Source organism: Pholcus phalangioides, unplaced genomic scaffold, assembly GCF_987345545.1.
Source record: "Pholcus phalangioides strain wild (caught in Gottingen) unplaced genomic scaffold, Ppha-v1.0 ptg000017l_1, whole genome shotgun sequence".
In the NCBI taxonomy this organism is placed as follows: domain Eukaryota; kingdom Metazoa; phylum Arthropoda; class Arachnida; order Araneae; family Pholcidae; genus Pholcus; species Pholcus phalangioides.
This window is the reverse complement of record NW_028301610.1, coordinates 32,487,155-32,514,509: the sequence shown is the minus strand read 5'-3', so window position 1 is coordinate 32,514,509 and position 27,355 is coordinate 32,487,155. Positions and strand designations below refer to the sequence as shown.

The window sequence follows — 27,355 nt, the reverse complement described above, 5'->3', positions numbered from 1 at the left end:
AGGCCACTCTCTATCTGAGACCCCCCCAGGCCGTGCCTAGGTGGGCCCATGCGTCAAGACGGCACTGGTTGATAGGGCAAGGGAGCCGCAGGAGATAAAGTTTGAAGACCCTACGCTTTAAACCTATGATTCTATTCTATGTAGGCTACTGCCGTATAACATTAAACTTGCAGTTCCAAAACGTATTTCAACCATGCCCCCCCACACCCCACCACATCTTGGAGCAGGGCCCCCTAGACTGAGACTTTTAGCTTGCCCCCAGACCAGATAGCCTCAATGTCATCATTCCTTTCACGGGCCCTTCTAAAGAGAATTTATAGTGTGGAAAAACAAAAAAATGATGAAAATCGTCTCTGGCCCCAGGGCAGAAACCATGACCCCCCCCCCCACAAGGGTGGGGTTGACAGCGCTCCGGCCCTGGGGAAAGGGACGATTGTCATTATTTTTTTGTTTTTCAACGCTATAAATTACTTTAGAGGGGCCAGTGAAAAGTCTGGTCTGTGAGCTCGCCAAAAGTTCCAGCCTAGGGGTCCCAGCGTGGTCCAACCCCTCGGGGTAAAAGGCTTATATCCCTCATTGAACAGAGCCTGGGCCACGACTGGTCTTAGAGCCTAGGGATCCTGCTCCAGGATGTGGCGGCCATGGCAGGAGCCCTGTCAGTTCCACTTTTGTTGGGGGGGGGGGCATGATTTCAACATAATGAATTGTTTTTTCAAATTGCTTCGCGGGCCGGAGTTTACGCAACCATAACTTATTAATAGAACAAATATGCAAATAAATATCAAAATTCATTGGAATTGGAAAAAAAATAATGAGGAAATTTTATATGGGTGACGTGAATTAAAAAAAATGAAAATTTAAAAAAAATTAAAATGACAAAAATTTTGATTTTTTAATAAAAACAAATCGCAATGGTTCTTCGCCCCCACCCGGCCGTTCTATTGGCGATCCTTCCTTGTTCTAAATAGAGCCCAACCGAAATTTGGAATCGCGCCAAGTATCGTTCGCACGTTAGTGTGTGCGGGCCGGCGGCCGTACGTGCGTCGGCTTCGGCTCCCGGCGGCTTGGGGTGTTGGAGGAGGAGTCTAGCTTGGGTATTTGTCACAAGGTATAAATTAGAAAATTATTATTAATTTAAAACTGGAAAAAAATAATTGATATCCACATTAATCAGCACATAAATCAATTAATTTGTGATAATTCTAAAAAAAAAGAACATTGCATTGATTTCAAATATTGTTCCTGCAAAACCAAAACCTAAATTCACTATTAAATTGACTATCATAATAAATCAATCAACATAAAAATTAAGATATAAGACATGAAGCTAAAAATAATTTAATTTTTAAATTTATTCACTTGTTTTGCATACATGTGTGTATCATGTAAAACATTATTTGCATTTTAGTGTGTGAGGTTATATTTAACATTACCTATATAATTTTAAATGCACTTATTAAATTTATTAATTGTCAATGTCAACATGATAATAAATTTTATGTTCTTAAATATAATATGCATTGATTATCCATACTAAAATTTGTGCAGTTTCTATCTCATCCATTATTTGTTTTGAAAATACAAATATAATTAATTTTTTTAAATTTAAATAATGAAAAAGGCAAACTGTTTTTTTTTTCCTCGCACAGATGATCTACAAGATTCTTCTTCTCAAATAAAGGGAGAGTTTTAAAAACATATCTTGTTTCAGTTTTATCTACTACAGTATTATCAGAGTCAGGGTGCTCGAGCACCCAGGATAATTTGTAGAAATCATCTGAGCACCCAGAATCAATTCAAAAAATCAAAATTTCCTATATAAAACTAAAGAGGAGTGCCCACAGGTTTGAAACACTTCTGACACCCCTGATCTACTCATTGGTACATTTATAATTTATGAGGTGTCAATACAGTAAAACCTCACAATCAGGAACAATAGAAATATTTTTTTATTTTGCATGTGCATATTATAAGATATGTATAGATTTACAGGATGTATACATGACCAAAGAAACAGGGCAAATAATTTGTGAACTAATTTTGTCATTTTATGTAAAATTACTCAATAGAAAAAACGTCTCTACATTGCTTAGTCTTCATTGGCTTCTTTGAATTCAAAGCGCCTTTTATTTTAGCTCTCTCACATCTCTATGAAGGTATTTACTCGTGAATTTGGATGAGCAAAGTTCATTTGTAATACACATGAAATTTGATCACTATCCAAACATTATGATTATTTTTAAACAGTATACAGTGGAACCTGTATACTGTCGGTCGGCTGAAGTTGGTTTTCTGTGGTTCCCAACTTCAAGGCGCAAATGCGAGCCGATCTCCCTGTTAAAAAGTCTCGCCACAGAGAGCAACATTCCTACAACGATAAATCATTCAATCATAACACTTCACTCATATTTAGAAAAACTGGTGGCAGATGGCAGCACTACACATAACAAGCAGTACACAGAAACAAACTTTACGTCAGGTTGCACTACACGTACATTCCCGCATGTACCGATTCGTTGGGGGGGGGGTGTAGCAGTAGTAGGTAGAGCCTCCAAAAAAAAAATGGCTCGGGGATCCATGATGTTCTTAAGTCAGCCACCTCGTTGGACAATTTGCCTGTTGTGGCGTTGTATTTGTATAACCTTGATAGCTGAACACCCCAAGGAGATGAAAAACACATGAATTTAAAGGCATAAACGGATATGGGGGAGGGCAAAGAAGACGATTGCCCCCCTCAATGAAGAAAATGTATTATTAGCACAGGCCGAGGTAGAGATTTAACAGCCCCCGCTCACTATACACACCTTCAGTGTCCCTCCCTCCCATTGTTTGGGGAGGGAGGACCACTTATGCTTTAGGGGATATTAAGTTTGTGAGGTTTGATTCAATCTCACCAAAAAAAGTTTTTAAATATCCCTCATACACTTGCATTTACCTATATACACAGACGAACATGACAGCCCAGAGAAAGAATCTGTAGATGGTTTACGCTTATCCTCAAGGGAAGGAACTATGCCCCCTCCCACATGCTTCAGCACATGCTTCTAGGGATCTTCACAGGCCTCTCTAGTATGAATTTCTATATTAGAGCCTCAAAAATCTGAGCCCAGAAAGTTTGAGTTTCCAGATAATCTGAAGCACAGAAATTTTTTTAATTTCCATCTTGAGACCCTCTTTCCTCTGTTTTTGTTTTTCTTTTCCTTCGAGAACCAAACTTCTTTATTTTTTTTCCAGGAGACTACATAGTATTCACATATTGTACAGTAATTTCAGTTTGAAAGGGACTATAATGGGTGTAATAAAATATTAGACTCCCTTTAATGGATGTAGACAATTGTAACTTTTTGGGGTTCGCAGAGAAAGAGGCACAAGCTTGACCATTTTCTTCATAATTGTGGACAGTGGCATTGTTCTCTAATTGTTTACGTAAAATCATTGGAAAGGCAGTTGAAAGCTACCAGTGTCTCAGCTTCATTCACCATCTATCCCATCCCCAACTCTTTTCTCACTCATCTCTCATCTTCCCACTCTTTTCACATTCTTCATTTTTTAAATACATTGCATGTGGCATCTATATCTTATTCCAGTACAAGAATGCTGGTACTGCTTTTTTGGTTGTGTCTTTTTTTTTAAAATAAAACCAACATTTAAAGCATTTTTTATTGTTTTTGGGATAGCGTTACCAGATTCAAAAACTGAGAAAGGAGGACACTTGTGTGCACACCCTTGATAATATCACTTTTCCCAATTTCTCAACAGATGGCACCACTATACTAACCAAAAACCTGCCACCACAATAAATTTTCCCAACCACAACCACTAAAAAAAAGAAGAAAAAACATATGCCTATTCGTTCCCCTTTGCTTTTAATGAATTGTTCACACAGTCTGGTCAGTTTTATTACTTTGCCTAGAGCAAGGTGAGAGGTTTTCTTCCTCTACCCTGGCAAGATTTTTTCTTTTGGGAGCGTTGTTTTTTGCCAGAAGCAATTTGGACATAGTAATTAGCAATGAATGTTGTTTGCTACTTATTTTCTTTATTTCATTATGGAAGAGGTACCCCCCTCTTCAGTATATATTATTAGCTGATTCGTTGTATAAAGCTGTTGGTGAGCAAACAATGGTATTCTCAGAATGGATGTTGCAGTTTTGTTCTTCCAGAGCTGTTTTTCAGATGGTCTTTTTCATGTTATCCTGGAGCAAGTCAGGCTGGGTTAAAATAGCATCTGCCCTACTTGGAGGCAACTTGGGTTCTGGTATTCTGGGAATTCCAACAGTGATTGGTAAAATGTGTGAAAAAACAATAGATATATATGTTTAAGAGTGGACATTTTTTTCAGAAAAAAATAGCTCCAGAAACCTAAAAAGGAGGACAAAAGGGCAAGTTTTCTAAAACACAGGAGGATGCTGAAAATAACATAATAAAGGCGGACGTCTCGTAACCCTATTTTTGGATAATTCCAAGTTTTTTGATTGTCCAAGGTGACCTCGGTCCCCATCCACCACAGATTATCAAGGCTCTACTGTAGTGTGAAAAAACAAAATAATGATGAGAATCGTTCAGAGGGCCCCTCCCCAGGGCCACAACTAGATGATTAGTCAGCCAGTACAAGCATGCATTTTGATTCCTCCTCTTAATATAAATGCAAATACAAGGCCACAACAGGCACATTGCCCAATGATGTTGCTGAGGAAAAGGTGCCCATAACAAATACGGATGTCATATAACTAAAAAATACAGCAGCATAATTAAATATGAAATTATATATAAAAACTAAAATGTATGTACATGATAAAATATAATACAATGTGTGCCTATTAAAATATTTATGGTTTTGTTATCTGAGTATGGATAGATTCTCGATTTACCCCTATATGTTTATCGTATTTCTTTTTAAACATTGGAATTGTGTTTGAATTTGCTACCCCCGGGGTAAGCTATTCCATTTATTCACAACCATAGGCGGAGATAGACTAAGAAGTCTGGGGTGGGGGGGCACGATGATGATGATGTCAATTCATTAGATCAGTCGACTCCACCTTTGACGCTGGAGAGGCAATGCCCCCCACGCTCCCTGTATCTCCGCCCATGTTCACAACCCTATTAGGGAAGAACTCCCTGCAACACCACAACCTGGAGTCATTGTCCCTTACCAATCAATAGGCCTACTGGTGTCCCCCTTCGTAAAAAAGTCAATTGATGGCATATTAATAATTTATGGGCCATCCTAACCATCATGTTGAAAATTTCTAACGCTTTGATCATATCCCCCGACACATGTGTTCTTCCAATGTAAACATATTCAAAAAAATGAAGTCTCCCTTAATAACTCGAGCCCTGTGCTCCAACAAGGGCATGCATAGCTCTTCTATGCAGCCCTCAACCAAGTCTATGTCCCTCTGTAGGTATGGTCTCCAAAACCTTACAGCATTCTGCGGTCCAGGACAAACTAAGCCTCGGAAAAGCAGAAGAATCACTAGGAGAATGCAAAGAGACCTTTTGAAAATGAAACCAAACATCCTACTCTCTTTAAATGTTATAGGAGAGGTTAAAGGGTGAAAATTAATTAGATGCTTGGTCAGCCGAAGCCAGTACGTATTTTGGTGCCCCCTTGTAATATTAAAGGGTGAAATTTGCACCAACTCTAGTCAGGTGCTTGGGGCACTGAACCAGCCTGTTTCACCCTTTATTTGCGGCACTGGGGCTATGGGAGGAACAGTATCAGATAAATCAATTGTACCCTCTTCTGCAGTACATTTACTAAAATTGGAATGTTACAGAGACTCATCAATTAATTCAAAGGGTTAATGAATGTAGGTTAAAAAGCATTAATTCAAATGCTTTCATGTTCACAAAACTATGGGAAAAAAGGAAAAAAAACAACTTCAACAAATCAGTTGTCTTGATCAGATTCCAGTTCAACCTCAGATGATAATTTGTAATCACTATTCTGTTCATTGATGGAAAAAATTTCTTTAAAATTATCATTGAAATTAATCAGTTTTTCATCAGTGGATACTTGTGCTATAGTATTCTTTTTTTTAAACAATGTGTGAAAAAAAGAAACATGCCAAAATATACCAATTTGGTGTTGAAAATGTGTGGCATGGTTATAACAGAAGAGTACCTGTTCTACTAACACAGTGGTTCTTAACTAGGGGTGTATTTTTCGGGGTGCGAGATGGAGAAAAAAATTATAACATATTGAATGACTATTCAGGAAAACTGAGAAATGAGAGAAAAAATTCTAATTTTTTAATTCTTTAAAAAATACTGACATTTTGACACCTCATTTTTTACCTTTCAGTCACATGTCACACGAAATTTGAATGTTTCCAGTTTGAAAGGATTTAGAAGATACACTCTTACCTGCAGTTTTCAGTTGTTTTTACAAAAGTTTCTTTTCCTGTTAGCAATACTTTTGATCCATTTTTTTTTTCAATCTTGATTCTATGAACAATGGTAATTTTATAAAACAGTCTTATTGAGAGAAATGCAAAACAAGCACATATATTCACACAAAGTTTCAAAACTCTGATTTAAAAAAATTCTGGTGTGCTCAGCTGGTAACATTTCCAAAAATAGAGAAGATAGCTTTGCAAGCACTTCTACTGTGTGCTAGAGGCAAAGGAATTGTGACAGAGTAAATATCACTGTCCAACAGCATGATTGATTGGACCCACATTGGGACACTCAAACCAAACATCCATGGCAATGAGTACAGGTTATATTACTAAAATTAAGCAGACAGTATACAACTGTGCGATTGTAATTAATGTATAACAATTTTAATTACATAGCTGTAAAATTGCAAAATTATTTCATTAAGTTAATAAGTTGCAAACAGGGCTGTCTTAAGAGCATCATGCAGCCCCTGGGCAAAGCAATTTTTCTGAAGCCCCATGCCTGGCTAGAAATGCCTGCCTCTATTAATCCACATGCTTACTCTTGATAATTTTCACCATATCCCATTTTTATGAGGTCTTCTGCAATTTAAAGCCCCAGGCCATGCTCTGGTGAACCCATGTGATAGGAAGGCACTAGTTTCAATGAGAAACTCTAAAATGGAAAGTAATCTCATTCATTGATTCTGATTTATACAGATCTCACTCAACATAAAAAGGCCTGGTAGTTCTTTTCTATTGAATGACCATGGGGGCTTGACAAACACAATTTTTTTTTAAATTACACATTTGCTATAGAATGGCCTGGTTCCAAATTATGGCTTGAAATTAGATATGTGATGGTATATACAGTGGATCTCACTTATAACGTTCCCACTTGGCACGACTTATTTTTGTGATCCCAACGTTTACTAAATAGGCCTACTCATAGATTTCCTGTTCAATGTTCAAAGCGTTTCCCTGTTTACAAGGTTTCCTCATGATGATTTTTTGAGAAAAAACTTATGAGCAGAATTCACTGTACTTATATGTAATTCATAAAATATGATTATTTAAGCTATACTGCAATTACATAGAATTATGAAAGTTAGACATAGTTTTATAGTATAATTTATAAAAAAGCTGCGAAATATGCTCTAAAAATATGCAAATATGCATTTTAAAATGTCAATATATGCACTAAAAAATGCCAAAACATGCACTTCAAAATACCAAAATATTATCTTAAAAATGCCAAAATGTGCATTAATAAATCCAAAATATGCATTAAAAACCCAAAATATGTGCTAAAAAATTCTAAAAATTTTAAAACTTCCAAAATACGTACCAAAAATGAGAAAAAATGCATTAAAAAAATTCATATTTTCTACTCCTTAGGGCATATTAATTTACAAAAAATATCCCCATATATGTGTATACTGTATGTGCAAATAAGTTCTATTTCTAATAATTTCTAAATATTTTTTATTTCGGAATTTTTAATTTCTAGTTTGTTGCAGCTATGCTCAGTAACAAAATACCAAAACCAAAAAAAAATTTGACATTATTTCTAAAAAATTTAACACTATTTCTAAAAAATTTAACACTATTTCTAAAAAATTTAACACTATTTCTAAAAAATTTAACACTCTAGAAATAGCGGTATAATAAAATGGTTGATACTTGGAAAATACTGTATTTTACAAACATCTCTATTAATTTTCTAAATCCTACCTCTGGTGTGTGTGTGAAAAAAAACCGATGGTATGAAAATATTATTAGTAATTTTTATTTGAAAAATTATGTAAAAAAAGTGATTGAGCTTAAATAAAGCTTCAAAAATATGTACTTACTCTGAAAATTCTTTGATTTTATGCATTTATATGCATTAATGCTAAAAAGGGCCAAAATATGCAAATGCATATATAATCCAAGCTCTATTTATAAAATTAAGTTATTTATGATAACATGAAATTTCCTAAAATTTCAATATAATCTTACAACAAAGTCAAATCACCTTCAATTCGGACTAAATAACTGAATAAAACAGTAAACCCCTACAGAAGACACAAGGAAATCACTGAGAAAACTTAAAATTATTTATGAAAAAATTGTGAAAAAAATAAATAAATACTGCGAGCAAGAAAAGTTTGTGAACTTTCTGAAATAGCTCGTGTTTTAACAATCAGTTTGAGATTCAACGCGAAGAGTATATACTTAAAGCTCAAAAAAGATAAAAATTTGTTTTTCTTTCTTTTGTAATGTATAAATTTTGTAAACATTGTAATTTTAATATATATGTTAATTAAATGCCATATTACTTTTAATTTATACAATTTTCACAATAGGGTCATTCCATGTGAAATCAACACAATTTTTATATAAATTTTAACTCACCATCTCAGATTTTGATGAAACTTGGCACAGAGGTAGCCTACATGTAGATAAAGAAAACTACCCAATTTCATTAAAATATGTCAACCCATTTTGAAAATATGGCGATGTGAAGTTGTCAAAATTCACTAAAAAACACCCCACTGCCATAATTTCAAATTGCTGTAGCAACTCTCCTAATTAAGCTAAAATGATGGGACAGGTGTCATTTTGCAGCATTTTTTATGGGCTTTCCTATGATATACAACATAATATGGGCTTGAGATAAAATGTTTTTTTTAAATTAAAATTAAAATTAAAATTTTGAATTTATCAAAAAGCGCATCTTCAAAATTTTTCAAAAAATTATATTCAACACTTCACATTGTTGTTAAATAATTCCCTAAGTATGAAAGTGGGACTGTCATGGGTTTACTACTTTATAAAATTTCAAAAATACATATTTCACTAAAAAAATTGACATTTTTGTAAAATTTATAGATTTAAGTGGAAATATACATAACTTACCCATAAATAAATCTTGTCTTTATTCTTAATATATCTATGTACACATTGAAATTTACTCTTAACACATACATTCAAATGTCACTTGCCTGGGATTATTTGAGTTAAAAAAAAATTTGCTACTTAAATCACAAGCATGAATAGAGCTCTAAATTGCACAAACGTGAAAAAAGCATGTCAATATCAACGGGTCATTCCGTGTCAAGTCAACACAGTGATTTTACTCCCCATCTCAGATTTTGATGAAACTTGGCACAGAGGTAGCCTACATGTAGATAAAGAAAACTACCCAATTTCATTAAAATATGTCAACCCATTTTGAAAATATGGCGATGTGAAGTTGTCAAAATTCACTAAAAAACACCCCACGGCCATAATTTCAAATTGCTGTAGCAACTCTCCTAATTAAGCTAAAATGATGGGACAGGTGTCATTTTGCAGCATTTTTTATGGGCTTTCCTATGATATGCAACACAATATGGGTTTGAGATGAAATGTTTTTTTAAATTTAAATTAAAATTTAAATTTTGAATTTATCAAAAAGCACATCTTCAAAATTTTTCAAAAAATTATATTCAACATTTCACATTGTTGTTAACTAATTCCCTAAGTATGAAAGTGGGACTGTCATGGGTTCACAACTTTATAAAATTTCAAAAATATATATTTTACTAAAAAAATTGACATTTTTGTAAAATTTATAGATTTAAGCAGAAATATACATAACTTACCCATAAATAAATTTTCACTTTTTTCATAAATTTATTTTTAATGTGTTTAAAATGCAACTAGTGACTATGATGGGTGATTATTTTATGGTTTAACTGGTTTAAACTACTTTAAACCAGTCCAACTGGTTCCAACTGCCTGTGGGCATAGGCAGACTGATCAGTCTTCATACTGATTCATTAGCAGTTGGATGTGAATATTGTTGGTGATTAAATGTGATGGTAATAAGTTTCTTTTTTAAATGTTAATATTTTGTGAGGTGTTGGTATTAGTGAAAAAAAAATATTATTTCAGCGCCCAAAACACTGCATTTTAGCAGGACATAGTGGAACACACTCAGTATGTGTTTGCACTACACATCAAAATGTCAAACTTATGATAGAAAATGCTAAGCTCGGTATGTTAACCAATGGAGAATTGGCCTCTTATAAACACTGTTTAGCAAAAATGCTGTGCAACCCAGCATCAATTCATTGCATTATGGGAAACTGTAGTTCTTGCCCAGGAAGTGACCCAATAAAAAGTACACTACAAAATTCATTTGATAATAATATGGTTGAGAATATCACTTTTCGACAATGGGTTTCAGTAGGCAGATGTAACTTAGAAACCATACAGAAGACCTCATTGGAGTTTATCGAATTATTTTCTGAGAAATTGACCACACTGATACTCCATGATTTTCTAGCTACGCAGCAAAGCTCTTTTGTAAATGAAGTCAAGGAAAACTTGAATGAGGGTGAATATGTTGTTACATGTGACTTCTCCGAGAATTACACTTTTGTGATCCAAGATGAGGCCCTGAGTTATCATTGGTCAAGTGATCATGCAACAGTGCACCCCTTTGTAATGTATTACAAAGGAGAGAAGAAAACAGAGCATATGAGCTATGTCATAATTTCTAATTGTCTAGAGCATAACACTATAGCAGTTTACTGTTTTCAAAAAAAGCTAATTCAATTTTTAAAAACCAAATTTCAAACTGTACAGAAGATATATTACTTTTCGGATGGCAGTGCAGCCCAGTACAAGAATAAAAAGAATTTTATAAACTTATGTTTCCACAAAGAAGATTTTGGCATCGATACAGAATGGCATTTTTTTGTCTCTGCACATGGAAAAGGACCTTGCGATGGTGTCAGTGGCACTGTTAAGAGATTAGCAACAAAAGCAAGTCTGCAGAGGCCATATGAGAACCAAATTCTTGCTCCACAACAACTTTTTTATCAGGTAGTTAAAAACATAACATCTGTACACTTTGAATTTTCAACACAAGAAGAGTACATTGAAACTGAAAGATTTCTAGAACAACGCTTTAGTCAATCTGTTACCATCAAAGGAACACAGAGGTTACATGCCTTTATACCGATAGCATCAAGTACATCAAAAATATTAGTAAAAACTTTTTCAGGTACAACAGAATCTACTGTTGAAGCAGTCACAAAATCTCCGGAAAAACTGGCTTTAAGAGATATTCATGGATATGTTACTGCCATCTACGACAGGAAATGGTGGCTAGCTTATGTTTTAACAAAAGACGAAGGTCTTGATGAAGTTAAAGCTACTTTCCTTCACCCAGCTGGCCCATTACTGTCTTATACATATCCTACAAAACCTGATATTCTATGGGTATCTGTAAATGATGTTCTTTGTAAAGTAAACCCAGTAACACCAACAGGAAGAATATATCAAATTCCTGGGGATGATACTGTAAAAACAAATGAAGCGTTCAAAAAGACAGTGTAAATCTTAAAAAATATACTGTTTGTATCAGGTTTGGCAAGTGACATTTGAATGTATGTGTTAAGAGTAAATTTCAATGTGTACATAGATATATTAAGAATAAAGACAAGATTTATTTATGGGTAAGTTATGTATATTTCCACTTAAATCTATAAATTTTACAAAAATGTCAATTTTTTTAGTGAAATATGTATTTTTGAAATTTTATAAAGTAGTAAACCCATGACAGTCCCACTTTCATACTTAGGGAATTATTTAACAACAATGTGAAGTGTTGAATATAATTTTTTGAAAAATTTTGAAGATGCGCTTTTTGATAAATTCAAAATTTAAATTTTAATTTTAATTTAAAAAAACATTTTATCTCAAGCCCATATTATGTTGTATATCATAGGAAAGCCCATAAAAAATGCTGCAAAATGACACCTGTCCCATCATTTTAGCTTAATTAGGAGAGTTGCTACAGCAATTTGAAATTATGGCCGTGGGGTGTTTTTTAGTGAATTTTGACAACTTCACATCGCCATATTTTCAAAATGGGTTGACATATTTTAATGAAATTGGGTAGTTTTCTTTATCTACATGTAGGCTACCTCTGTGCCAAGTTTCATCAAAATCTGAGATGGGGAGTAAAATCACTGTGTTGACTTGACACGGAATGACCCAATATTGTACATTAAAATTGATGGTTGGGGACTGACCTACACATAAGACATTTATTAATTAATATTTTATATTTATTGACACATGACACAAATATTAAAATGAAGCTGACAACTGAACATGTTTCTATATGTGAGTCAGTGAGTGTGATACAGTATATGGAAGTTCTTCCTTGAGAGTTGGTGGGCAGGTGGAGTTTAGATCTAGTTCGAGTCTCGAACCCAAACCAAAACCAAAGATGTTCTTTGTTTGCTGTACAGTGTCAGCCTCAATGGCACTTCAATTGAGTCATCACTCTGCTTAAGCCATCATAATTTTCTCATGCCGGGACTGATGACATCAAGGTTTTACTGTATAATATATAAAATAATGTAAATTTTTTTAATATTATACAAAAACGCTTGGTCACACAAAGTGAAGTCTGTGATATCTATGTGTGTTTATATGCAAAAGAAAAAAACTTTTAAAAGGTCATTTTTAAAAAAATGACCAGTACCATTTGGAGCCAATGACCATATCATGCTGAAAACACTGGTTCTCATCCGATCACAGAAGTTAAGTAGCATAGAGTGCGGTTAGTGCTTGGGAGGGTGATCACCTGGGAATACAGCGTGCTGTTGTCATCCCTTCACCGTCCGAGTGGCATGGTGGTAAGATGCTTGTCCACCACCATGCAGGTTGCTGTCATGGTCCTAGGTTCAAACCCTGGGAAGAATGTGGATAAGATATTTTCCCTAACAAGAATGAGGCAACCACCAACGCATGGTGCCTTCATTTCCAACCCAACTTATTAACGGCAGTAAATTGCAAAATGGTGATATGGTCAGAGTTGGTGTTTGATGAAGTTAAAACATTTGGAAATGCTCTTTATTTGATAATGTCTTAAGTATTTTTGTAGCAACACAGAACCTTTTTCACATAAACTTTTGTCAGACCTATGGGCCATCAGTTTATTAATAGAATGCAAAATTGATTTGCTATTCCGCCACCTAGAATTTTCGAAAACATTTCCACTGCATTCTTCTGAGAACATCTAATGAATTGTTTACATGGTAGAAAATGTTGCTTATATGTATTTCCTATTTTTATATATACATGAATATCTGAGGTGTGCATATTATGTGACCACATAAAGTGGACATCTATCTTCCCAATTGAAAATGATAGTGGCAGGTGTATGAATTTTTGTTTGTGATTGTAGTTTTTATTTTGGTTTGGCCTGCTATCTGTGGATATACTATTTTAAAGAAAAAGCTGACTTGAAAATGGAGAACACTACAGAAAACCAACTTCATCAGAACACCACAGTGCAATCTTATAACTGTAAAAATGATTCTATTGTAATATTTAGTTTCTTCCCCCTATTTAGTATGAAATACATGTAGCATGTAATTTATGTTGAGATATAATCAGTGTTAAAAATAATTTTGCTAATAATAATATCTTTTGATTTATTATCTTTTTTGAAGAAAAAGAAAAGAAGAGAAAATGGTTCTATACTGCAGGATAACAACAATCAAACAGTAGTTGGCAATTTAATGATCTTTAAGAGCTGTACAACTGAGCTCAACTCATGCTCTACATGTATCTGAGAAGACGGCAATCACTCCGGCCACTGCCAGATTCATGAACATAAGTAGGGGGAAAACACAGAAAGAACAAAAAAAAAGTAAGACCACCTCCTCTTCTAAAAAAATATTCATGGCAAAAAATGAGATCCATCATAGTAGTAAATAGGGCTTGATGAATCATATGTACCAGGTTATTAAAAAATTGGCCTCTAAAATTTTATTTATTTATTTATTTATACAATATTGTTTGGCCGAGGACTACACAAGAGGATGCGGAATTATATATGGCAAAAGTGTCGATTGATGGTACGAGAAAATTCAGAAATCGTAGTGCAATCTACATACAATATTTGATGGTAGGTTGTTCCAGTCGATAATAGTTCTTGGGAAAAAGCTAAATTTGTGACAATCTGAAGAGGCAAAGATGGGCTGTAATTTTTTGGAATGATTGAGTCTAACAGAGAAATGTGAAGGTTGGATTAGAATATTGGATGTGTCAATATTAAAAACCCCATGGAGGAGTTTGTAAAGAAAAGTTAAACGAGAGATAAGTCGAAGAGAGGAGAGCGGTTGGATATTGAGTTGTCGCTTGAGTTCCGTTATAGAGACATGTGAAGACCAACAGTTGAAAATGAAACGAGTAGACTTATTTTGGATAGATTCTAATTTGTCCATGTTGGTTTGGGTGTGGGGGTTCCAGGCTTCACAGGCATAGGAGAGGGCAGGGAGAATATATGTTTGGTAGCACAAGTGACGAACATGACGAGTGGAGTATTTTAGGTAACGGCGAAGGAAAAACAGTTTTTGGAGTCATTTATTAAAGATATAATCAACGTGAAGGTTCCAGCGGAGATCGGAAGAGATTATAATGCCCAGGTATTTATATTGGGAAACCTCAGAGATCAAAGAGTCGTTTATAGAATAGGGGAATTCGTGAGGGATTCTTTTACGGGTCACTTTCATAAAAACAGTTTTTGAGAAATTGAGGGGTAATTCCCAGGTTGAGCACCATTTGGAAATAATATTAAGGTTGTGTTGGAGAGATTCTTGGTCAGAAAGATTGGACACTGTTTTATAGATGACACAGTCATCAGCGAAGAGTCTAATGCGGCAGTTTATGGAGTCGGGTAGATCATTTATGTAAATTAAAAATAATAAAGGCGAGAGGACCGAGCCCTGGGGTGTGCCAGATTTGACATGAAGAAAAGGAGAGTTCTGGCTTTTGTACGAGACAAACTGGCTACGGTTAATAAAGAAGGCCTCCACCCATTTCAGCAGTTGAACATTTAGTCCAAGGTATGAAAGTTTTAGTAGAAGTTTATTATGGGGCACCCTGTAAAATGCTTTGGAAAAATCTAGGAAAAATTATGTCGGATTGGAGGTTTTTATCAATGGAGTCTGTTAAGTCATGTATGACAAGTGTTAATTGGGTAGATACTGATAACGATGATCGAAAACCATGTTGGTTAGGGAAGAAAAAGTTAATTGAATCGAGGTGGGTACGGATATTCTTGCCAATTATGTGTTCAAAGAGCTTGCAGCAAGAGGAGGTGATTGCAATAGGTCTAAAGTTGAGAGGGTGGGAGAGTGAGCCAGATTTATGGATAGGAATTATTTTATTAATTTTCCGGTCATTGGGTAGGTTAGAAGTATTCAGTGAGACGTTGAATATAATGAGGAGATAGTTGCAAATTTCATTGGCACAGAATTTTAGGATATGGTTGGGGATCCCATCTGGGCCAGTAGAGTGGGGTTTTAATTTTTTTAGGAGATTCAGGAGACCGGCTTTAGAAAAGGAAATGGGACAGGAGTTATGAAGTGAATCGAAAAAGACGTATTGGGGGGGGGGTGAAAGATCAGAGGAAAAGACAGAAGAGAAAGCCTGGTTAAATTCGGAGGCAAGATCGAGGGGAGAGGTTAGATTCGAGTTGGAAGTTTTGAGCGAGGAGGTACCTGCTGATTTGGGGCGAAGAAAATTCCAAAATTTTGAGGGATTAGTTTTGAGATAGGAAGGCAATGAGTGGGATAAGTAGTTGGATTTATGGTGAGAAATAAGGTCTTTGAGGTTACGGGTGGAGATCGAGATTTTGTTTCTGAGAGTAGAGGAGTCGTTAAATTTGAGTTTAGAGACGTCACGTCGAATTCTTCTTTTGAGATGGATAATGTCACAGTTGATCCAAGGGTTAAAGAAGCTTTTAGACGAAGAGCATTTGGTAGGAACAGTGGTTTTACATTTATCGATAACAGCTTTGAATTTACTCCAGAGACGTTGAATATCGTTGGAAGAGGAGATGAAGTCAGGAAAGTGGGTACGAAGGATATTTTGCATGAGGGGGTAGTTGGCCTTGTTGAAGTTAAGTTTTCTGGCCCGAAAAAAGGGAGGGATGGTATGATGAAGGAAGAAATCTAAAAAAGGGATTTTGTGATCGGAACAGCCATCAAAAACTGAAAAATTGGAAACCGGAATTTTGTTGGAAACTGCAATTAGGTCTAATGTGGAGAGTGGAGATTGAGTGATTGGATATTCTTGTGGGTTCCAAGATGGTTTGGACGAGGTTAAATTTTAGGAAAATGTCGAGAACTCTATTGTTAATACCATGGTTTCCCGAGAGGGACTGCATTTTATGCCAATCAATGCCGGGTAGATTCCAGTCACCGGCTAAAATTAAAAGATGAGAATTATGAAATCGGTCCAGTATTGTTTCAAGTTCAATGAAGTAGTGAGGGTCCGAGGCAGGGGGTATGTAAAGGGAGAAAATTGCGATGGGAGTGCCGTTGTGATGGTGCCATTCGGCAGCGATAATTTCAATATTTGATTCAAGAGGGATTTCAATTAGGGGTATAGAACTGTTGAAAACAAGGGCAACGCCTCCTCCACGTGTGTTTCTATCTTTACGAAAGGCAGAGAAATTCGGTGGTAGAAATTCTGTGTTGCTGATATTACTGTGCAACCAAGTCTCTGTAACCGCAAGAAAGTTGGGATTATGAGCTAGTAGGATGGATTCGAAGGATTTTGTTAATTATGCTTCTTGTATTAACTGTTCCGATTCTGAAGAGATTATTTCAGAGAGGAGAATGGGAGATTAAGGAGGAGTGAGGTTTTGAGGGGTGGGGACTAAAGGGGGAGGAGATTTTATATCTATGATTACTGAGTGCTGTAGTGGTGGGTTGGTAAATTACGGCGTTTGAGATGGGAAGAGTTCAGGGTACATGGGTTCAAACCCACCCACCACCAAATGATTACACTTTTTTTGCCGCTGTGGTGGTCGAGTGGTTATAGTGCGGACTCGTGATGCGAGGATCCGGGTTCGAACCCCACAGTGGTGGTCGGCTGAAGTTGGTTTTCTGTGGTTCCCAACTTCAAGGCGCAAATGTGAGCCGATCTCCCCGTTAAAAAGTCGCGCCACAGAGAGCAACAGTCCTACAACGGTAAATCATTCAACCATAACACTTCACTCATAGTTAGAAAAACTGGGGACAGCACTACACATAACAAGCATTACACAGAAACAAAACTTTACGTCAGGTTGCACTACACGTACACGCACATTCCCGCATGTACCGATTCGTTGGGGGGGTTCCGCGGGGGGGGAGCATTTGGGGTGTAGCAGTAGTAGGTAGGGCCTCCAAAAATGGCTCGGGGATCCATGATGTTCTTAAGTCAGCCACCTCGTTGGGCAATTTGCCTGTTGTGGCGTCGTATTTGTATTTGTATTTGTATAAAGATAGCAATGCAAAAACTTTGCAACTTTGTAAATCCTATCAGTTTGTTTAGTAGCACAGAAAGATCCCAAAAAAATGGAGAAAAAATATTTTGTACAATTTTTCTGAAAATAAAATGTTGGGTCAAAAAAATTTGGCTGGCACAATACAGTAGAGCATCAATTATCCAAAACAATTGAGGACTGGGGGTGTTTGGATAACCGATCATTCATGGTAGACAATTGTACCAGTGTCATAAAAGCAATATGAAACAAAGAAACAGTGATATTAAAGACTAAACTGTATATATTTTATATCACACGTCTTACAAATAAGGGAGGGGAAAAGCATGAGCAGCTGCTAACGGAACTTCTATGTAGCACGAAACTTGAATTTGCCGACTGGAACGCTTTTAGTTAACCAATATTTCAGTTGGTCTGTATTCAGATAATCGATGCTCAACTGTATATAAATTGTAGTTAATATATTGTGCCACAGCTAAATTATTTTACTATATATTTTTAATATAATCTTTAGTATATCTAACTAAAGATTGTTATTAATATTTTATACAAATAGAAATACAAACTGAAAGGCCACAAGAGGCAAATTGCCCAACAAGGTGGCTGAAAAAGATGCCCATAAAAAATATGGATGTCAAATATAATCAAAATACAGCTACCTAGTATAAAAATATGTATCAAGAAAGAAAAAAACGAATAATTAATACTATATAATATACTGCCCACAAAAAAGTTTATGGTTGTCTTAATATAAGTATGGATAACTTTAATTTATCCCACTGCTTTATAAATGTGCCAATTGTGTTGGAAACATTTATTAACAATCCTCTTAGAAGAAAACTCCCTGTGACACCACAATCTGGAGTTGTCCTTTACTAAACGATACTGGTGTCCCTATGTCGAAGCAGTTTATTGATGATCATGGTCCATTTTATCCACCCTGTTGAAAATGTTAAACACTTCAATCATATCCCAGACACTCGTGTTCTTCCAACGTAAACATATTCAAGAAATCAAGTTTTTCTTCATAGCTCAAGCCTTGTGTGCCAACAAGAGCAACACATGGATCTTCTCCGCAACTCTCTCAACCAAGTCTATGTCCCTCTGTAGGTATGGTGTCCAAAACCTTACATCATTCTCCAGTCCAGGATGGACCACGCCTTGGAAAAGTAGAAGAATGACTTTAGGAGAATGCAAAGAGACCTTTTAAGAATAAAACTGAACATGTTATTAGCTTTTTTGACCATCGCTGAACAGTGTTCATAAAACCTAAGCCACTTGTCAATGAGAATCCTCAAATCAATGACCCTAGTTGCATCCGAGATAGTAATACCATTCAACTTGTATGTGAAACATGGGTTGTTTGGACCATAATGAGCGATCATGCGCTTATCAACACTAATGGTTATGCTCCATTCATTAGCTGATGCTGCAATCGTATTCAAGTTTGTCTGGAGTATCTCTCTATTCAAGATTCATCGAAAGACTGGTTATTTGTGGAGATAAAGATTACAAGAAAGAAAATTCATCTCTGCCCCTGCTGAGACTCGAACCCCGGTCTCTCACTTGCTGGACGACTGCTCTACCATCTAAGCTATGGAAGCAGATAGAATATTTCAATCTTGGAGCGTATATATATGTTGTCTGACAAGCGAGAGACCGGGGTTCGAGTCCCCGTGGGGGCAGTGATGAATTTTCTTCCTTGTAATCTTCATCTCCACAAATAACCAGTCTTTCGATGAATCTTGTATTGACAAGTGGAGAGAACATTCCTATATGCATATCTCTCTATTGCCTGGATTCCATACTACCCTCCATTACAAAGGTTTTAACAACTGGCTGTTGCGAAGATGAATTTTGAAAAGACAGAAAATTCAACTGCCTTTGCGGGGAATCGAACCTGCGTCTTTTCACTTTATTTGGATTCTTACTCCCCATTAGCTTTATGTCATCTGTGAATTCACTAACAATCCCGTTGATACCCTGATTGAGTTTATTGATAAAAAGTAAAACAATATGGGCCTAAGCACACTTCCTTGATGGACTCCACTCTTTTCACCTGTCCAATCAGTAAATTAGATAGTAGGTATTTCTGGCCATATAGGGGGAGTTAAGTTCAGGTTACTCAAATAAATTCATCAGTTTGTGGTCTGCATAATTAAATTTTTATATACTTAGATTTCTTGGTTTTCTCAGCCACCTCGTTGGGCATTTTGCCTGTTGTGGCGTTGTATTTGTATTTGTATATGATCAAAATGAAGAAATTTTGGAAACAAAAAAATGACAAAAACATAAAACACATCCTCTTGTTACCTCTTCCCACCATCATCTTCCTCTTTATATATTTTTTGCTTTCTGTCTCTGTTGGGTACCTTTGCACCTTGATGGTCCTTTTATTTCCTTCACAACACCATCTTTGCCAAATGGGTTCTTTCGGTAGATTCGAAGCTTACAGGGGCCCTAGAGAAATCATTTTGCCCGAGGACTTCTGATGCCGTTCAGATGCCCATATATATATATATATATATATACGGGGTGATTATAAAAAAACTATCCCGACATATGGGCCTCTAACGATCATACCATTGACAGAAACTGAATGAAATTTTGGCATAAGGTATTTTGAGGTATGCGCTCAAGAATGATATGGAAAACAACAGTGTCACTTTAACAGTTACGGTTACAGTGAGAAAATTTTGAAAATATCAAATGGCAACACCAAGTTTTTTGTATTGGAATGCGATCTCCATACTGAAAAACACTAAATAGTGTTGGAATGGCACCTGTAGCACGAAAATCCCCGGAGGTAGACAAGGAAAAAGTAAAAAAGACTTTGCCGTGCACCAGAGCCAGGGTTGGTAAAAAACCTGGTTTTTTTGAAAAAAACCAAAAAACCAGGTTTTTTTGGTTTAAACCGGTTTTTTTATTTTAAATAGTATTAACATTAAAAACAATGAAATTTCTGAAAAATCATTCAAACTTCCAATAATTAACAAAAATAAAATGTTTATTAATGTAATTAACACTATTCCCATGCTAAATAATCAATAAATATTTATTAAATTTTAACAAAAACCAACTTTTGCCATTTAATTATTTTTTGCTTAACTCAATGGATTACTGTGTGTTTGAAAATTCTTTTAATGCTATTATTAATCATATAATATATAAAGGTTTTTCTCCAGTTACTTTCAGTATACTTAATTACGAAGCTATTTTGCAAAAAGTAATAAAAATTTAGTGAATATAATGCATTTAATGAAGCATAAATAATGCAGATTAATTAACAATGATTTACGATATACAGGGTGATTATAACTAAGGTTCTGATTTCAAAACACTGTAAAAAAAGAGCGATTGTCAGAATGACTTGAAAATTGACATGAATATTCCTGAAAAAATTCAATTTTATTTGATAAAGGGGAAAAAATACTTAAAAATGTAAAATTAATGACATCATCCAACATGTGGGAAATTTGCTCGCAGAATGGAAACGATAGCCAGTCATGGCAAAATTATAACTTAATTATAGCATTGCACGAGTCCATAATTCACAGAAACATCACAAAAAATGAAGTAATTGAACAAATAACTACAACTTACTCAAAAAATGTTAAATACACTCATTGCCATAAAAATTTGCGCACCCAGAAGAAGTCGTTGAAATGAAACGAAATTTTACGTGAAGTGATTAGAAAATCCAAGAAAAAGGATCATTTATTGCAGAAAAAAGTACAGATGAACAGAAGTTTTAGTACTCTGTTGGACCCCCTCTAGCGCAAATGCACGATGCGATACGAGCGGGCATTGAGGCATACAAGTTCCGTATGATGTCCTGAGACATCTCGTTCCACAGTTGCTGTAAATGCGCCTCTAGTTCGACCAACCTCGTAGGGTGTCCAACTTGCCGTCCCAAATGATCCCAGATGTGCTCGATTGGTGACAAATCTAGGGATGGAACAGGCCAGGGAAGGGTGGTAATGTGGCGGAGGCAGTCTTGTGACATCCTTGCTGTGTGTGGCCTAGCATTGTCTTGTTGAAAAATGGCTCCTGGGAGCCCTGCCATGAGTGGCAACACATGTGGCTGAAGGATGTTATGGACAACATTAAAAGACCAGTCGTCCTGGGTGGGTGACATGACCGCTGGGCTGTCATTGTGCCATGGATCAATATTAGGGGTGACCGTGTATCGTAAGCAATGGCACCCCATACCATGACACCAGCTGTGGGAGCGGTGTGTCGCTGTAAAGCAAAGGCAGGATTGAAGCGTTCACCACGGGGCCTCCACACACGAACACGATTGTCGTCACTGCTCAAGTTGAATCTCGATTCGTCGCTGAAGACGACCTGGTTCCATTCCGTTGCAGTCCAATCCCGTCGTGCTCGACACCACTCCAAACGGAGGCGTTGGTGGGTGGGTGTCATTGGCAGCACACGTAATGGGCACAGCGATACCAGATGTCCTTCAGCCAGGCGCCTTGTGATGGTTCGGGAAGACAAAGGGGCCCGTAGTGAAGCTGCTGCCTGTGTCTGGATAGCGGCCAATGAGGCAGTTGGCTTTACGCATGTGTTTCGGATGATGTGACGGTCTTCTCGACGACTGGTCTGTCGAGGGCGTCCTGAACCTGGTCGCCGTGTAAATGACGTCTCTTCTGTCCACTGGTCCCAACACCTCCTCACAGTAAAATCAGAACAGCCTAGTTGACGAGCTACTCGCCGAGCTGACCACCCAGCTTCCATCATCCCGATGATTCTTCCCCTATCAAACTCTGACAACTGCTCATATGGTCTTCGACGGCGGTGTAACGGCATCTCTACCTCAGCATTTCCTTTGCAAACGATTAAATACACTCCAGCAAGCTCTGCTTACCTGTTTTATACTCCAAGGAGAATGAAGTTCAATGCCCTCTAGTGGCATTACACAATCATGCTGCATTTCTAATCATTTGCATATCTGCCCGACATGTACCTTCAGGCCAACTTTCGTTTCGATCCCACAATTATTTCTTGGTGCGCAAATTTTTATGGCAATGAGTGTATGTTGTCCACCGCGTGTTCCGGCTATGAGGCTGAAAGCACAAAAATTCTTGTTCAACAGCAGAATCGGAGTATGCCATGGTCATAATGTGAATGTGCTTGCAATTCAGCTTTATTAAACCAAACGCGCCCCCTTTCCCCCGTTGCTAAAGATAGAGCATCAGAATGTAGCCAAAGGTTAGAAAATGTTGTAAGAATGAGAAATTTTGGCGTTTATATATAACTTTAAATGACTAAGATACTTCATATGAAAAATATATATATATTCTGGCCACTTTTATGAGACTTTTTGAAAAAAACCACTCATAAAATCTTATGTCATTTAAAGATATACTGTCAGAATGTACCCCAAGGATATAAAATGAGGTAAAAATGAAGCATTTTGGCTAATAATAAACAAATATGATATTTTTCAGGGAAAAAAAATGATATTTAGGCCACTTTTATCTGATTTTTTGAAAAAAACCAAAGTGGTTTTTTTAAAAAAACCAGTTGGTTAAAACCAAGGTTTAAACCAAACAACCCTGACCAGAGCATTAATGTTCGTTTCATTCGTCACACCGTTTCTTCGGCTGAGAAACCAGCCTGATTAGTCCTCCACAAGGTCATGTGGAAAATTTGTGAAACACAATAAAATGCTTTATTTTATGCTGCTTCTCTGTCCTTATTGGTTGTCCTCACTTTTAGCCTATCTACCGCCGGTGATTTTATGCTACAATTGCCGTTCGAACGCTATTTAGGGTTTTTCACAATGGAGATCACATTCCAATACAAAAAACTTGGTGTTGCCATTTGATATTTTCGAAATTTTCTCACTGTAACCGTAACTGTTAGAGTGACACTGTTGTTTTCCATATCATTCTTGAGCGCATACATCAAAATACCTTATGCCAAAATTTCATTCAGTTTCTGTGAATGGTATGATAGTTAGGGGCCCATATGTCGGGATAGTTTTTTTATAATCACCCTGTATATATATATATATATATAGAGAGAGAGAGAGAGAGAGAGAGAGGCTTGTACAAAATACTTTTTGACTTGTACTGTATAATATGCATAACAAAGTGTTCTAACTTGATTAAAAAAACAAAGAAAAGGTGTCTCATAAAAGAGTATAAAGAGACAAACTTATAAAAAAAGTTTTTAATTGATTGCAAAGCATTCATGTGTGGCCCCTAAAAAAGATTCTTGCGTGAGACTGACAGGGCTTTACCATAGGGGTTCCTGCAAAAACCCTGCACAATGGTTTACCAAGCGGAATGTTGAGTGATCACACGTCCCACTTTTGAAAAGATTGTACTGTTTTTTGGTTTAGAGTCATTTTGCCATTTTTAATTTTGCCAGATAACTCAATTCACATTACAGCTCTGGTTGATGAGTTATCATTAGTGACACTCATCTTGTAAAAAGGAAGTATAACGAGGCAACATTTATTTAAAAAAATTATTTTTAAAGCCGTTTCTAGTGCACTAAAGGTCAGACAAGTAAGAAGCCGAATTCTTAATTTGCTTTCATTTGATGGTTCCAGAAAAATTACTAGATGAGGACATCAGAACGCACACTTGCCCCTTCTAATAGAGTACATTGTTGTTTCTGGTATTATTGTGCCAACTGTCTTCTCCCTCAAGTTTTGTCAACATCTTTGTCAGCAAGGAATAGCTCAAAAAAGCATGATCTCGTGTGCAGAGGCATATTTACAGAGGGGCTTCGCAGGGTGATAAATTTGAGAAAAGAATGGTAAAAAAAATTATTATTATGGAAGAAGGGCACCAAAATTTTCAAAACTATAAATCCGCCTCTGCCTGGAGAGCAAAGGACTAGGTCAGTGAATAACCAAATGAGTGGCCTAGAGTTTGCAAGCCCTTGAGTGCCCAAAACAATGTGCCAGCATGTGAGAGACCAATAAAGTGACCTAGAAAGTTTGTAAGCATGTGCATGACCAAAATGTGACCTAGAGAGCAAGGGACCAGGTCAAGAGTGGAAAGAGTGATGAAAAAAGTGACTGAAAACAGAGGCATGTTTACAGGCTGAGCAGGCTATAGCCGGGCAAATTTAAGAAACAAATGGTCAAAACAATTAGACAAAATTTTTGTAGCAAACAGTCAGGTAAACTATAAATCTGCCTCTGGTCATGTGAACTTTTAGTATTGGAAATTTTATCAAAATTGGGTGGGCCTAAGCTGCTACCCTTGCAACCGTTGGGTTAGACAAAGGAAAAGAAAGAAAGGAAGAAAAAAAAAGAAAAACAGTATAATAGATAAGTTGATAAGAGCGTATGTACAAAGTAAATTTCTTTTTCCACCCTCACCTTACCTGTTCTCTTTCGCTCTTATATGTATATAGTAGAAGAATACATCATATATGGGGAAAAATCACTAATAGGAGTACAGAAATAAACGGAAGTAAAAAGAACAACTTTTTCATAGGGTTACAACAAAGCTTTGCGATGATGAGGAGAGAGAAAAGAAAACAGAGAGGTTTTGAATTTACTTGTTTGAATTTATTCCACTGACATTTGGACACAACATTACGTCCTTGATTGTAAAGTGGTTAAAAGATGTTAAAAATGTCTGGGGTTTGATACCCAATTAGTCCTTGCCAGAATCTTTTCTAATGCAGTGGTACAACAGAAGCAGGGACAAGATGACCACGCAGGGCACATTTCTATGGCTGAAAGTTCCCTTCTTCTACTGCAGGGTTTGCCTTCTAATTTCTCATTAAAACAAGATAGAAAAAAAATGTAAAATGTTGGAGTTTGGAATCAGCTATTGACTGTAGGACTCTTTCTAATTAGCTCTTGTGTGCAGAAAATGACAGTGGTGCAACAAAAATGATGAAATTATTAATTTAGTTTTAAAATGCCAAATGATGTTAACTTTTCTTGTGAAGAGACAATAAAAGTCAGTGGGCAAAATGAGCAACCATACCTACATATTAATTTTTTTTTGGAATTTTTTCTAGTTTCAGTTCCTCAAATTTCTTTTGTCCTTAGCGATTTTTTCTTTGATTTTGGGTTGATGTATTAAGAACATCCATATTTGTTATGGGAATGACTTATGATGAATTTTGACAATTCAGCATAACATACTCCCTTGTTGATTTGGGATGGGGGGGGGGGGGAAGGGAACCAAAAACATGTTTGACTGAGTAGCACAATTTTCAATATCTCTGTGCTTGTGATTGCCAAAATAAGAGGTCTCTAAGGAGGTGAGATAGTTCTGCATTCTCTCTCTCTCTCTCTATCATTGCCAAAATGTAAAGCATTAGGTAAGGGGAGATATCTTGTAAATGCCAGAAAAAAAAGTTAAATACAAAATAGGATCCCAATCTTTATGTCTTCCTCAAGAGAAAAGGCTGGAATAAAGTTCACACCTAATGAGGGAAAGAAATTGCCTAAGGGGTCGATAGTTTCACTCTTGTATATTTCTTCTATATTATCACCAGCTGAGTGCTGAAATATAGTAGATTGTCACTTATCCAGCACAGGTCAGACTACAGTTTTGCCGGACTCCCAAATTCCCTTGATTACTGTAAATTAGTTTTAAAAAGCCCACTTAAATAATATAAACTTCTGCACAGAGTCGCACAGTGGCATTTTTTCTCTACTATGCTTGAAGGAAGCCCACCTAAAAACATTGGATTACTAGACGGGCCAAACTCCTGTATGACTGGATTATGGAGAGAGAGAAGAATCCTAATATATTTCGAAATATATTTTATAATTTTCAATTTTTTTTACTTAGTCCTCAAAATAGATTGAAAAATTTTGAAATTAATCAAGTAATTTATTTAAATTCAACAAAATTGAATTTAATATTAAGTTTCTGCACAAACCTTGTTTTTTCATTGGCATGACTAGTAAACTTAACACTAATAAGCTTTTTATCAATCAAGGTTGTGTGTGCTTGATATGATAATTTTCTTATATTGATATGTAATTATTTTTGTTATAGGCAAATGAGGTATGTTTAGCTTTCACAAACCAAAGATATATCGTTCAGTTCATGGTTGCTGCATATGCAAGGCTAAATCATCTAGCTCAAGATTCACAGACAGCAAAAAATATGAACCAGAATTTGAAAAATGCTTTCGCATTGGTGAAAAAAGATCAGGTGAAATTTGCAATGCATGTGTCCTTCTGGTCAAACGATGGAAAAAACTGCCTGCTGGAACAAATAGAGATTGGCACCATGTAAGTATATGGTTTATTATTTAATATTTTAACTTTACCTGTGTTGATGATCAGAAACAGGCAAAACCCAGTGATCTAAGTTCGTAAAAAAGTTATCCATTCTGAATAAATTTAACAAAAGTGCTTGGATGATAAGTGAGCTACAGTGATACATCAGCTAATGAATGCAGATTCAGCTAATGAAAATTTTTATTTATATAGATGCATACTTTAACCCAGTGTTTCCAAAAGTGGGCAATATCACCCCCGATGGGCAATGGAATGGTCCAGGGGGCTATAGAAGCTATGAGTATAACATAGAATCCTATGGGTTTGCTTGAGTTGGGTAATGAGAGAAACGAATTCCTCAAGAAGGGGGCGATGGAATAAAAAGTTTAGGAAACTATGATCTAACCCGACACAACCACGTTATGA

General features: G+C 36.2%; 1 protein-coding gene and 1 pseudogene across 1 annotated transcript in view; both read left to right on the top strand.

The window, feature by feature from the left end:
- The first annotated feature begins 975 nt into the window (after nt 1-975).
- LOC149072917 (SIN3-HDAC complex-associated factor) overlaps nt 976-27,355 on the top strand; it is a 61,828-nt gene continuing 35,448 nt past the window's right edge. Inside the window, exons 1-3 of the mRNA XM_089246169.1 lie at nt 976-1,108; nt 13,886-14,085; nt 26,703-26,941. Coding sequence (XP_089102295.1) covers nt 26,714-26,941 — 228 coding nt within the window. The 5' untranslated portion in view covers nt 976-1,108; nt 13,886-14,085; nt 26,703-26,713. The remainder of the gene's footprint in view (nt 1,109-13,885; nt 14,086-26,702; nt 26,942-27,355) is intronic.
- LOC149072918 (5S ribosomal RNA) lies at nt 12,921-13,039 on the top strand (annotated as a pseudogene).